We start from the raw sequence: 12,420 nt of genomic DNA on the forward strand, positions 1-12,420 counted from the left end.
TGCTTGGGCTGCAGTTTGGTAACGTTACTGATAGACAAACAAAAACCGGTTGTAGCTCAATCTGAGTCAAAATCGCGCGATTCTAGACTTTACCGTGGCCAAAGGTAAGAGAAAAGCACGAAACTCTGATTCTTGAGGAAAAGACGTCTTTATCTGATTTGCTCGGCGGAGCGAATCTCTTTGTGCCTACAGACAGCTGGTCCAGACGGAAAGAGGAAGAGAGTAGCGTGTCTTAGTTTCTTATGGAATCATGGAGGAAGTGACGTAGGTGATCCCGCCCACGCGTGCCGTAGGTCAACGCGGAAGTTGGCTGATGGGAAATGTAGTTCTTAAAGGGACTGTACCTACATCAGAATTAAATGTTAAACACATCACATATCAGTTGCCATACAAGGTGTTCAGAGTGATTTTTTTTTCTATTACAGTTTGAGTGATGAAGTCATTCTTGTAAGGACTCGTATTTAAACCTAGTCATGTTTCCTTACTGTTTAGGTGCCAATAAAATGGATGGCCCTTGAATCCATCCTTCACCGGACCTACACGCATCAAAGTGATGTATGGAGTTATGGTAAGAAATACATCCCATGTGAAAAAGTCGCATGAGTGTGGACGTAGTTAACGTTTCAAAGAAATGTATACCGTATGTAAGAAGAGATTTATTGAATTGATTAGAATGTGGGTCACTTGCTTGGCATATTGTTCGCTAAACAAGCTCTTTGGGAACGAGCTGTTCTTTTAACGTTGTGTGTGGTTATCTCTGGAGGTGTGACTGTTTGGGAGCTGATGACATTCGGGTTGAAGCCTTACGACGGAATTCCTGCCAGTGAAATCGCCGGGGTCCTGGAGAAAGGAGAGAGACTCCCTCAGCCACCAAGCTGCACCATTGACGTCTACATGATCATGGTCAAATGTAAGTGTTGAAGGTTTGGAGGTTTGTGTGCATCTTCTCCTGAGGTCATATCAATGAACAGATGGGATACATTTAAAGCAGCCAGTAATATATGATACTGATATGATATGCAGGTGAAATGCCATGTTATGAAATGCTGTCCAAAAATACAGTAAATATAAATATACGTACTCACTATAGATGAAGCTATTGTAAACTAAATACAAATATTATGTCATCTTGTTTTTATTTATCTCAGGCTGGATGATTGACGCGGAAAGCAGACCAAGATTCAGAGAGCTCATTGCCGAGTTTTCCAAGATGGCACGAGATCCAACACGCTACCTGGTCATTCAGGTGAGCTTCTTTTTTTTAAATTTCTTGTGTGTTGGTAGAAAATTAACCCTGAGACACTCATGTTCCTGTTGGCTACTTTACTCAGAAACAATAACATGTTATTATAATGAGTGCATTAATATAAACCTTGCAACCAGAACTACTATCAGGGCTGCTGTTATATAAAATAATCAGTCAACATCAACAGCCAATCAGAATCGAGAATTTAACATCACTGTGGTGTAAATACAAATATACAAATGTATGCCTTTCCAAATGTGCATATTTTAGACTTGTTTTTGCAGCGTGTCTTCTGTATTTTTGGTCCTCCAGGGCGATGAGAAGATGCACTTGCCCAGTCCCACAGACCCCAAATTCTTCCGCAGTCTGATGAGCGGGGTGGATCTAGACGAGGTCGTGGATGCCGATGAGTATTTATTACCCAACCATGGCTTCTTCAGCAGCCCCAGCACGTCTCGTACACAGCTACTGCACTCTTTGGTAATAACACACACACACGTGCACATACTCATGGTAGACTCATCTTACCTCCAAGCATTATGATGGTTAATGTGTGTTGTGGTACCTAAGCATGTATAACTTATATATAATTTAATTAAACCTTAAATATTTAATAGTTTATTTAATTTAATAGCTTAAAAGTAATAAACATTAAACTACCCATACTGCATACTGTCTAGTAGGGTAGCACCCACACACAAGAAAAACCACATGAACTTGACATGTGATTTCTCACATGTGAAATATGTGGAAAATGTGTTTTGCACATGGGAAACATGTTATTTGCACATGGGAAACATGTGGTTTTGGCCCAATTTTATGTGAATCACATGTGGGAATGTTTTACACATGGGGTAACATGTTTTCCACATGTGCTCTACATGGTAACACATGTGGTAACGTGATCACATGTGAAATACATGGGAAATTCAGGTGGTTTTTTTTTCTAAACGAGTGCCAATACAACATATTTTATAGTAAGAGTAACAATACTCCATACATTGTAGTAATAGAGCATTAAAGCCCCACACTTTATAGTAATAGAGTACTAATACATCATAATTTATAGTAATAGAGTATTAATACAACACACTTTACAGTAAGAGCACTAATACACCACACTATCATAATAGAGTACTAATACCCCGCACTTTATAGTAATAGAGCACTAATACACCGCACTTTATAGTCATAGAGCACTAATACACTGCACTTTATAGTAATAAAGTACTAATACCCTGCACTTTATAGTAATAGAGCATTAATACGCCACATTTTATAGTAATAGAGCACTAATACACCACACTTTATAGTAATAAAGTACTAATACCCTGCACTTTATAGTAATAGAGTACTAATACACCGCACTTTATCGTAATAGAGCACTAATACACCACACTTTATAGTAATAGAGCACTAATACACCGCAGTTTATAGTAATAAAGTACTAATACCCTGCACTTTATAGTAAGAGTACTAATACACCGAACTTTATCGTAATAGAGCACTAATACACCACACTTTATAGTAATAGAGTACTAATACACCACACTTTATAGTAGTAAAGTACTAATACCCTGTACTTTATGGTAATAGAGCACTAATACACCACACTTTATAGTAATAGAGTACTAATACCCTGCACTTTATAGTAATAGAGTACTAATACACTGCACTTTATCGTAATAGAGCACTAATACACCACACTTTATAGTAATAGAGCACTAATACACCACACTTTATAGTAATAGAGCACTAATACACCGCACTTTATAGTAATAGAGCACTAATACACCACACTTTATCGTAATAGAGTACTAATACACCACACTTTATAGTAATAGAGCACTAATACACCGCACTTTATAGTAATAGAGCACTAATACACCGCACTTTATAGTAATAGAGTACTAATACACCACACTTTATAGTAATAGAGTACTAATACACCACACTTTATCGTAATAGAGCACTAATACACCGCACTTTATCGTAATAGAGCACTAATACACCACACTTTATAGTAATAGAGTACTAATAACTGCACTTTATAGTAGTAAAGTACTAATACCCTGCACTTTATAGTAATAGAGTACTAATACCCTGCACTTTATAGTAATAGAGCACTAATACACCACACTTTATAGTAATAGAGCACTAATAGACCGCACTTTATAGTCATAGAGTACTAATACGCCGCACTTTATAGTAATAAAGTACTAATACCCTGCACTTTATAGTATTAGAGCATTAATACGCCGCACTTTATAGTAATAGAGCACTAATAAACCAAACTTTATAGTAATAGGGTACTAATACACCGCACTTTATAGTAATAGAGCACTAATACGCCATTCTTTATAGTAATAGAGTACTACTACACCACACTTTATAGTAATAAAGCACTAATACCCTGCACTTTATAGTCATAGAGCACTAATACCCCGCACTTTATAGTAATAAAGTACTAATACACCGCACTTTATAGTAATCGAGTACTGATATGCCACACTTTATAGTAATAGAGTACTAATACGCCGCACTTTATAGTAATAGAGCATTAATACACCGCACTTTATAGTAATAGAGCACTAATACACTGCACGTTATAGTCATAGAGTACTAATACCCCGCAATTATAGTCATAGAGTACTAATACACTGCACTCTATAGTCATAGAGCACTAATACCCCACACTTTATAGTAATAAAGTACTAATACACCACACTTTATAGTAATAGAGCATTAATATGCCACACTTTATAGTAATAGAGCATTAATATGCCGTACTTTATAGTAATAGAGCACTAATACACTGCACTTTATAGTAATAGAGCACTAATACACTGCACTTTATAGTCATAGAGTACTAATACACCGCACTTTATAGTAATAAAGTACTAATACCCTGCACTTTATAGTAATAGAGCATTAATACGCCACACTTTATAGTACTAGAGCACTAATGCACCAAACTTTATAGTAATAGAGTACTAATACACCGCACTTTATCGTAATAGAGCACTAATACACTGCACTGTATAGTAATAGAGTACTAATACACCGCACTTTATAGTCATAAAATACTAATACGCCGCACTTTATAGTAATAGAGCACTAATACACCAAACTTTATAGTAATAGAGTGCTAATACACCGCACTTTATAGTCATAGAGTACTAATACACAGCACTTTATAGTAATAAAGTACTAATACCCTGCACTTTATAGTACTAGAGCATTAATACGCCACACTTTATAGTAATAGAGCACTAATACACCGCACTTTATAGTAATAGAGCACTAATACACTGCACTTTATAGTCATAGAGTACTAATACACTGCACTTTATAGTAATAAAGAACTAATACACTGCACTTTATAGTCATCGAGTACTAATAGACTGCACTTTGTAGTAATAGAGCATTAATACGCCACACTTTATAGTAATAGAGTGCTAATACACCGCACTTTATAGTCATAGAGTACTAATACACCGCACTTTATAGTAATAAAGTACTAATACCCTGCACTTTATAGTACTAGAGCATTAATGAGCCGCACTTTATAGTAATAGAGCACTAATACACCGCACTTTATAGTAATAGAGTACTAATACACCGCACTTTATAGTAATAAAGTACTAATACACTGCACTTTATAGTCATAGAGTACTAATTGACCGCACTTTATAGTAATAGTGCATTAATATGTCACACTTTATAGTAATAGAGCATTAATACACCACACTTTATAGTAATAGAGCACTAATACACCGCACTTTATAGTAATAGAGCACTAATACACCGCACTTTATAGTAATAGAGCATCAATACGCCACACTTTATAGTAATAGAGTACTAATACACCGTACTTTATAGTAATAGAGCATTAATACGCCGCACTTTATAGTCATAGAGTACTAATACACCGCACTTTATAGTGATAAAGTACTAATACACTGCACTTTATAGTCATAGAGTACTAATACACCGCACTTTATAGTCATAGAGTACTAATACACCACACTTTATAGTAATAGAGTACTAATACACCACACTTTATAGTAATAGAGCACTAGTACACCGCACTTTATAGTCATAGAGTACTAATACACCGCACTTTATAGTAATAAAGTACTAATACACTGCACTTTATAGTCATAGAGTACTATTAGACCGCACTTTATAGTAATAGAGCACTAATACACCGCACTTTATAGTAATAGAGCATTAATACACTGCACTTTATAGTAATAGAGCATTAATACACTGCACTTTATAGTAATAGAGTACTAATACACCGCACTTTATAGTAATAGAGCACTAATACTCCGCAATTATAGTCATAGAGTACTAATATACTGCACTTTATAGTCATAGAGCACTAATAGACTGCACTTTATAGTAATAGAGCACTAATACCCCGCAATTATAGTCATAGAGTACTAATACACCACATTTTATAGTAATAGAGCACTAATACACTGCACGTTATAGTCAGAGTACTAATACCCCGCAATTATAGTCATAGAGCACTAATACACCGCACTTTATAGGAATAAAGTACTAATACCCTGCACTTTATAGTAATACAGTATCAATACACTGCACTCTATAGTAATAGAGCACTAATAGACCGCACTTTATAGTCAGACTACTAATAGACCGCACTTTATAGCAATAGAGTACTAATACACTGCACTTAATAGTCATAGAGCACTAATAGACCGCACTTTATAGTAATAGAGTACTAATACCCTGCACTTTATAGTAATACAGTATCAATACACCGCACTCTATAGTAATAGAGCACTAATACACCTCACTTTATAGTCATAGAGTACTAATACGCTGCACTTTATAGTAATAGAGCACTAATACACCGCACTTTATATACTTTATATATAAAGTGTATATATAAATACTTTTATAAGTACTTTATAGTAATAGGGTTCTAATACCCCGCAATTATAATCATAGAGTACTAATACACTGCACTTTATAGTAATAAAGTACTATTACACCACACTTTATAGTAATAGAGTACTAATACCCCGCAATTATAGTACTAGAGTACTAATGTACCGCATTTTGTAGTAATAAAGTACTAATACCCTGTAATTTATAGTAATAGAGTACTAATATATCACACTCTCTAGTAATAAAGTAACAATACTCTATACTTTCTAATAAAAGAGTAACAATATGCCACACTTTGTAATAATAGAGCAACAATATGCCATACTTTATAGTAATAGAGTAGCAATGCATCATACTCTGTAGTATCAGAGTAATGTCATATTTTGTGGTCATAGAGTAACAATAATCTATACTTTATAGTAATTGAGAAAAAGTATGTCACACTTTGCGGTAATAGAGTAAGAATACATCACAGTCCTTCACACTTAATTGTATTAAGAATTTAGGATATTGGAATAGAACACCATCCTACCATTCCTTGTAGTAATAAAATTGCCCTCCTGCATACTAATAGTATATTATGGTAGGGCCATAATTTCATTTTAATCAACTCTTCTAATATTGCATGCTTTGTAGTAAAATAGCAGCTATGGCACATTACTACTCTATTACTATACGACATGTTTTATAGTAATAGAGGATCTGTGGTGCCTGTGTTACAGTACTGGATGCCGTTATTGACCGCGTGTTTATAGCATGTGATATCGCACCATGATACTCCCCTGTGTAGTTGAATAGGTTTTTCAGGTATTGTTTGCGTGCACATCAGCCTGAGCGCTCTTCTTTGAGCCCCTGCTGCAGAAACAGTTCTGCTACCTGGCCTGCTTTCTTCTGGCCCAGCTTCACTGTTCCGCCTGTTTCCTGTTCACTCGTGTGCTGCCGTCTCCGCACCCCCGCTTCCTCCCAGGTGCCCACTGATTAATGAGCGCTGTGCACTGAAAGAATCACAGAAATGGCCTCATCGTGTTTTGGCGTCTTGCCCATTGCAGAGTGCTCGCTAAACTCCCTCAAGCCTTTCAAGTGTTATTGCCTTTGCAGGCGAAACTTCTTGTTCAGAAACATTTGGCTGAAGGCGAAAAAAGGGATTCGTGTGTGAAGTGTTAGCTTATATAACGCAGACTTCAGGCTATAGCCATTTATGGGCTGGATCTCATCTTCTCGTCTTCACACATGGTAGCCTATTTAGCTTGTTTCTTGACCTTTAACTTTTTAAAAAGAGTTCTTTAAAAAAGAGAACCCGGGTGACCTCGTCTTGCTTAGCTTAGGAGGCTGGTTTTCTTAAACTTTTACAGGAAATTCAATTTGTTTTGCTTCAAATCATGCGTGTAAAGCAAAGCTGAGCCTGCAAGACAAGTTATTATCTTGACTTCAGTCATCCATCAAGTGGAGCTTGGCCAAGAAGAAAATGAACTGTTGACAGAGATATTCGACCGCTAACAAACTGTACTGTTAGCAATAATACGTCAGAGTTCGCCGTGATCCAAATGGCGTGTTCAAACGTGATCAGAACATTGATAAGATTTCACAACGAGCTGAGGAAGACACAGGAAATAGGATTTCAGTGAAATGAATGAAATCAGACCGATAATGTCTGGACATATTTTGTCATTTTTATTCCGTAAACATGGATAAACTCAGTGACTAGACATCAGCTACAAAAAAGGGGACTTGAAAAAAATAAAAAATAAAAAACCCTGGCTGTCTAGAGGAAAGAAAAAGACAATGATGGCTGTGGCTATTAAATGCTAACTTTGTCTCAACCAACAAGTTGTGAAACAACAAGTGTTGGAATTGAAAATGGCAGTTAGAGATTACAGCAAGATTATACCTTCTAGATTTTTTCAACAGGTCGGCACGGTGGTGTAGTGGTTAGCGCTGTCGCCTCACAGCAAGAAGGTTCTGGGTTCGAGCCCTGTGGCCGGCGAGGGCCTTTCTGTGCGGAGTTTGCATGTTCTCCCCGTGTCCGCGTGGGTTTCCTCCGGGTGCTCCGGTTTCCCCCACAGTCCAAAGACATGCAGGTTAGGTTAACTGGTGACTCTAAATTGACCGTAGGTGTGAATGTGAGTGTGAATGGTTGTCTGTGTCTATGTGTCAGCCCTGTGATGACCTGGCGACTTGTCCAGGGTGTACCCCGCCTTTCGCCCGTAGTCAGCTGGGATAGGCTCCAGCTTGCCTGCGACCCTGTAGAACAGGATAAAGCGGCTACAGATAATGGATGGATGAATGGAGTATAAAGTTACGTTTTTACTTTTTTTTTTACTCTAAGAGATGGCGAGAAAAACAAGAAGTAGAGAAACACCCCCACCACCACCACCACCACATAAGCCTTTAAAGGGGAACTGAAGTCATTTTTAAACTTGCTTTATTTCTTAATTAATGTGTTATTCAATTACGTTTTCGGTTTTAGTAACCTTATATCGTGACTCGTATTGGCAACTAATTGCAATTAAATATTATACTTATCGGCCTATTCGGTTTTTAGCCGTGTTGGATTTAATTCGTTTGGTCCACGGCAGGCGTCACTTATCCGCGTGATCTTCACGAGACTTGTGTGAGACTTCGTAACGTGAAGTGTCAGCCAGGTTTTTTTTTTTTTTAAACAGCTATTAAAGTCAGGGAGAAGGACAGGGGGAAACAGAAGGAAATGAAAAAGGAAAAGAAATTAAAAAAGAAAGCAAAAACAACGAGAGAAAAAAAGAATGAAAAAATGTACCAGCCAAATAACACACAGTTTGAAGGCACAACAGAAATAAGAGAATAAAATAAGCTCAAAAAAAAGAAAAGCAGAAAATATTACATTTGAAAAAAGACAGAGAAAAATATTGTGCATGTGAAAAATTAAGCAGAAAAATTGGACAGCGAATCAAAAAGAGAGGAAAAGAGAAGAATCATAGTAAACATGATGACGAACCGACTTGCTCATGTTTTTCACGTTTACAACAGTTTTCATTTCAAGCTGAATTATACTTTTATTAAAATGATTCAGGCCATCATACACTGTAAAAAAAAATTAGTCAAGCCAACTTAAAAATGTAACGCAACCTGCTGCCAAAGGATTTTGAGTAAACTCAACTCCGGGCCAAATAGTTGTGCTGACTTGCTCTTTTAAGTCGACACAGATGAGTATTTTATGTTGACCTTACTTTATTTAGCAAGCTCAGTGCATTCAAATTGTGATGTTGAAATAAATTGAAATAATCATTCCAATTAACTTGGAAAAGCAAGTTGGCACAAAAAACATTGTTATCCTAAATTATTCTTTTTTTAAAGATTTTTTTGGGGCTTTTTCCACCTTTATTGGATAGGACAGTGTAGAGACAGGAAATGAGCAGGAGAGAGATCAGGAAACGACCTCGGGTCGGAATCGAACCCGGGTCCCTGGATTTATGGGATGGCGCCTTATCCACCTGAGCTACGACGCCCCAAAATGTTCTTTTAAGTTCACATAGAAGAGTATTTTATGTTGAGTTGACTTGACTTGCCTTTAGAAGTTCAGTCCAACAAATTGTTTAGTTGAAATAATAATAATGCCAATTAACTTAGAAGAGCAAGTTGGCACATCATGGTTCTAAGTTGAGTTTACTCAAAATCCTTTGGCAGCAGGTTGCGTTACATTTTTAAGTTGGCTTGACTATTTTTTTTTTTACAATGATTTAGTGTGTGGGTGGTGTAGTGGTTAGCGCTGTCACCTTACAGCAAGAAGGTCCGGGTTCGTGGCCGGCGAGGGCCTTTCTGTGTGGAGTTTGCATGTTCTCCCCGTGTCCGCGTGGGTTTCCTCCGGGTGCTCCGGTTTCCCCCACAGTCCAAAGACATGCAGGTTAGGTTAACTGGTGACTCTAAATTGAGCGTAGGTGTGAATGTGAGTGTGAATGGTTGTCTGTGTCTATGTGTCAGCCCTGTGATGACCTGGCGACTTGTCCAGGGTGTACCCCGCCTTTCGCCCGTAGTCAGCTGGGATAGGCTCCAGCTTGCCTGCGACCCTGTAGAACAGGATAAAGCGGCTACAGATAATGAGATGAGATGAGATTTAGTGTGCATTACATTTTTTAGTTAACACAAACCTCTCAACACTTAAGTTCTACTTCACTTTGCCTATTATTACACAAACAGAAACAAATACCGACATACAAGGAGGGAATTCCCTGGCGTCTGTTGAGGAAAGCTTAGTCTAGACTCCTATACAACGTCTCGTGTCAGTTTCCACGGACTTCTCACTCCACCCGACTGTTGAAACTTTCGAACTTGTGAAGTGCGCATGCGCAGTGGCATTGGTTAAGGGGCGTCAATCAGCACTTGAATATATAAGTTCACTTAACTTAATTTTCCAATTCCTATGAACTTGTGGCGAAGGAAAGGCGTCTCAACTATTTTTTTTAGTTACTTGAACAATTAGAAGGGAAATGTGTTCATTCAACTTAGAATCCTTTTTTCACTCAACAATTTTGCAAGTTACATTTTTTACAGTCAGAATAAACAGAGTGGAAACGGAAATGGTGCGTGGAAATGGGGAATAAAAAGTGCGTATCTGGTCATGTGACCTAAAAGCAACCCAATAGATGTGATGATGGCGGTCTAAATTCAGTGTAGATCCAAAACATGCCTTTTTTTTTTTACAACCCACAATCTTTAACGTAACTCTTTTATTCATCCTCCTTTTACAATTCTTTTACAGTCACCGTTTTACCAAGAGTACTTTTAAAACATAGCACAATCGAACTGTAAAATCTTCTGGGATTGTTGACAACGCTGTGTTCCTTGTTCTCGTTTCAGAGCCTGAACAGCAGCATCGGGTCATGCCAGAACAGGAACGGGGTGAGTGATTTATGAAATAAAATCTCAGGAGCAGTTCTTGTGTAACCAAATGTAGACATTTTGTTCTGTACTGTATCGCACTGTAGTGATGCTCACAGCGGTTTTGCCTCATATTCATCATTAATCACCAGCTGCGGACTTTCAGACCGCACCGACTGCGTCCGAGAGGAGATTTACAGGTTCAGGTTTGGTGTGTGGGAGTCATCGGAATATACCTGGCTAGCTAACTTAGGGTTTTCTGCAGCTTGCTATGTTAACGTGTACATGTTTCTAGCTAGCAAAACTAGCCTTTATACATTCTCCTACAGTGTGTCCTGTAAAAGCACTGACTAAAGATAGATAGTTTTTATCCCCTGCTGGCCGAAAGGCCCGAAGGGGGATTATGTCGTGGCGATGTCCGTCTGTCCGTCCATCTGTCCGTCCCGGGAAGGGCGCTCACCTTCTGAAATCATCTCCTCTCTCAGTTTTTGGAGGAATTTCACCAAACTTGGCAGGATTCTTTGTTGTAAGTCAGTAATACACATATTGTAATTTCGTTCAATCGGGTCACATTTTCCCAGAGTTACAGCCCTTGATTAACAAAATTATACTTTGACAATTTCACGAGAGTGTGTTTTCCTTCTGAAATCAACTCCTCTCACAATTTGTGGAGGAATTTCACGAAACTTGGCACAAGGCATTGTTATATAACAATCAGTAGTACGCATATTGTAATTTCGTTAAATTTGGTCGTATTTTCCCAGAGTTGCGGCCCTTGATTAACAACCTTGTACTTTCACAGTTTCATGAAGGTGCATTTTCCTTCTGACATCAACTCCTCTCACAATTTTTGGACAAATTTCTTGAAGCTTGTCAAAAGGCCTTGTTACGTATATGACGGTAATACGCATATTGCGATTTAATTTCGTTTGTGAAAATTTTCCCAGAGTTTTGACCCTTAATTAAATAACTTGTACTTTGACAGTTTCATGAGGGCGTACGCTCTTCTGAAATCAACTCCTCTCACAGTTTGTGGAGGAATTTCACCAAACTTGGCAGAAGGCTTTGTTATATGACAGTTATACGCAGATTGAAATTTCGTTTAATTTGGGCAAATTTTACCCGAGTTATGCACTTGATTATTAACAAACTTGTACTTTGGTAATTTCATCAAGGTGTGCTTGCTTTCTGAAATCAACTTCCCTCACAATTTTTATCCCCCGCTGGCTGAAAGGCCCGAAGGGGGATTATGTCATGGCGATGTCCGTCCGTCCGTCCATCCGAGGAAGGGCGCTCACCTTCTGAAATCAACTCCTCTTACAATTTTTGGAGGAATTTCACGAAACTTGACAGGATTCTTTGTTATATGTTGGTAATACGGATGTTGCAATTTCGTTCAA

The 12,420-nt window shown here is 37.8% G+C and overlaps 1 protein-coding gene across 1 annotated transcript in view; it reads left to right on the plus strand.

The window, feature by feature from the left end:
• Window positions 1–12,420, plus strand: part of egfra (epidermal growth factor receptor a (erythroblastic leukemia viral (v-erb-b) oncogene homolog, avian)) — a 144,124-nt gene that overhangs the window by 115,274 nt on the left and 16,430 nt on the right. The window contains exons 22-26 of the mRNA XM_060906408.1: window positions 493–568; window positions 764–910; window positions 1,149–1,246; window positions 1,559–1,726; window positions 11,000–11,041. Of these exons, the coding sequence (XP_060762391.1) occupies window positions 493–568; window positions 764–910; window positions 1,149–1,246; window positions 1,559–1,726; window positions 11,000–11,041 (531 nt within the window). The remainder of the gene's footprint in view (window positions 1–492; window positions 569–763; window positions 911–1,148; window positions 1,247–1,558; window positions 1,727–10,999; window positions 11,042–12,420) is intronic.

The sequence above is a fragment of the Neoarius graeffei genome, chromosome 23 (assembly GCF_027579695.1).
Source record: "Neoarius graeffei isolate fNeoGra1 chromosome 23, fNeoGra1.pri, whole genome shotgun sequence".
Lineage (NCBI taxonomy): Eukaryota > Metazoa > Chordata > Actinopteri > Siluriformes > Ariidae > Neoarius > Neoarius graeffei.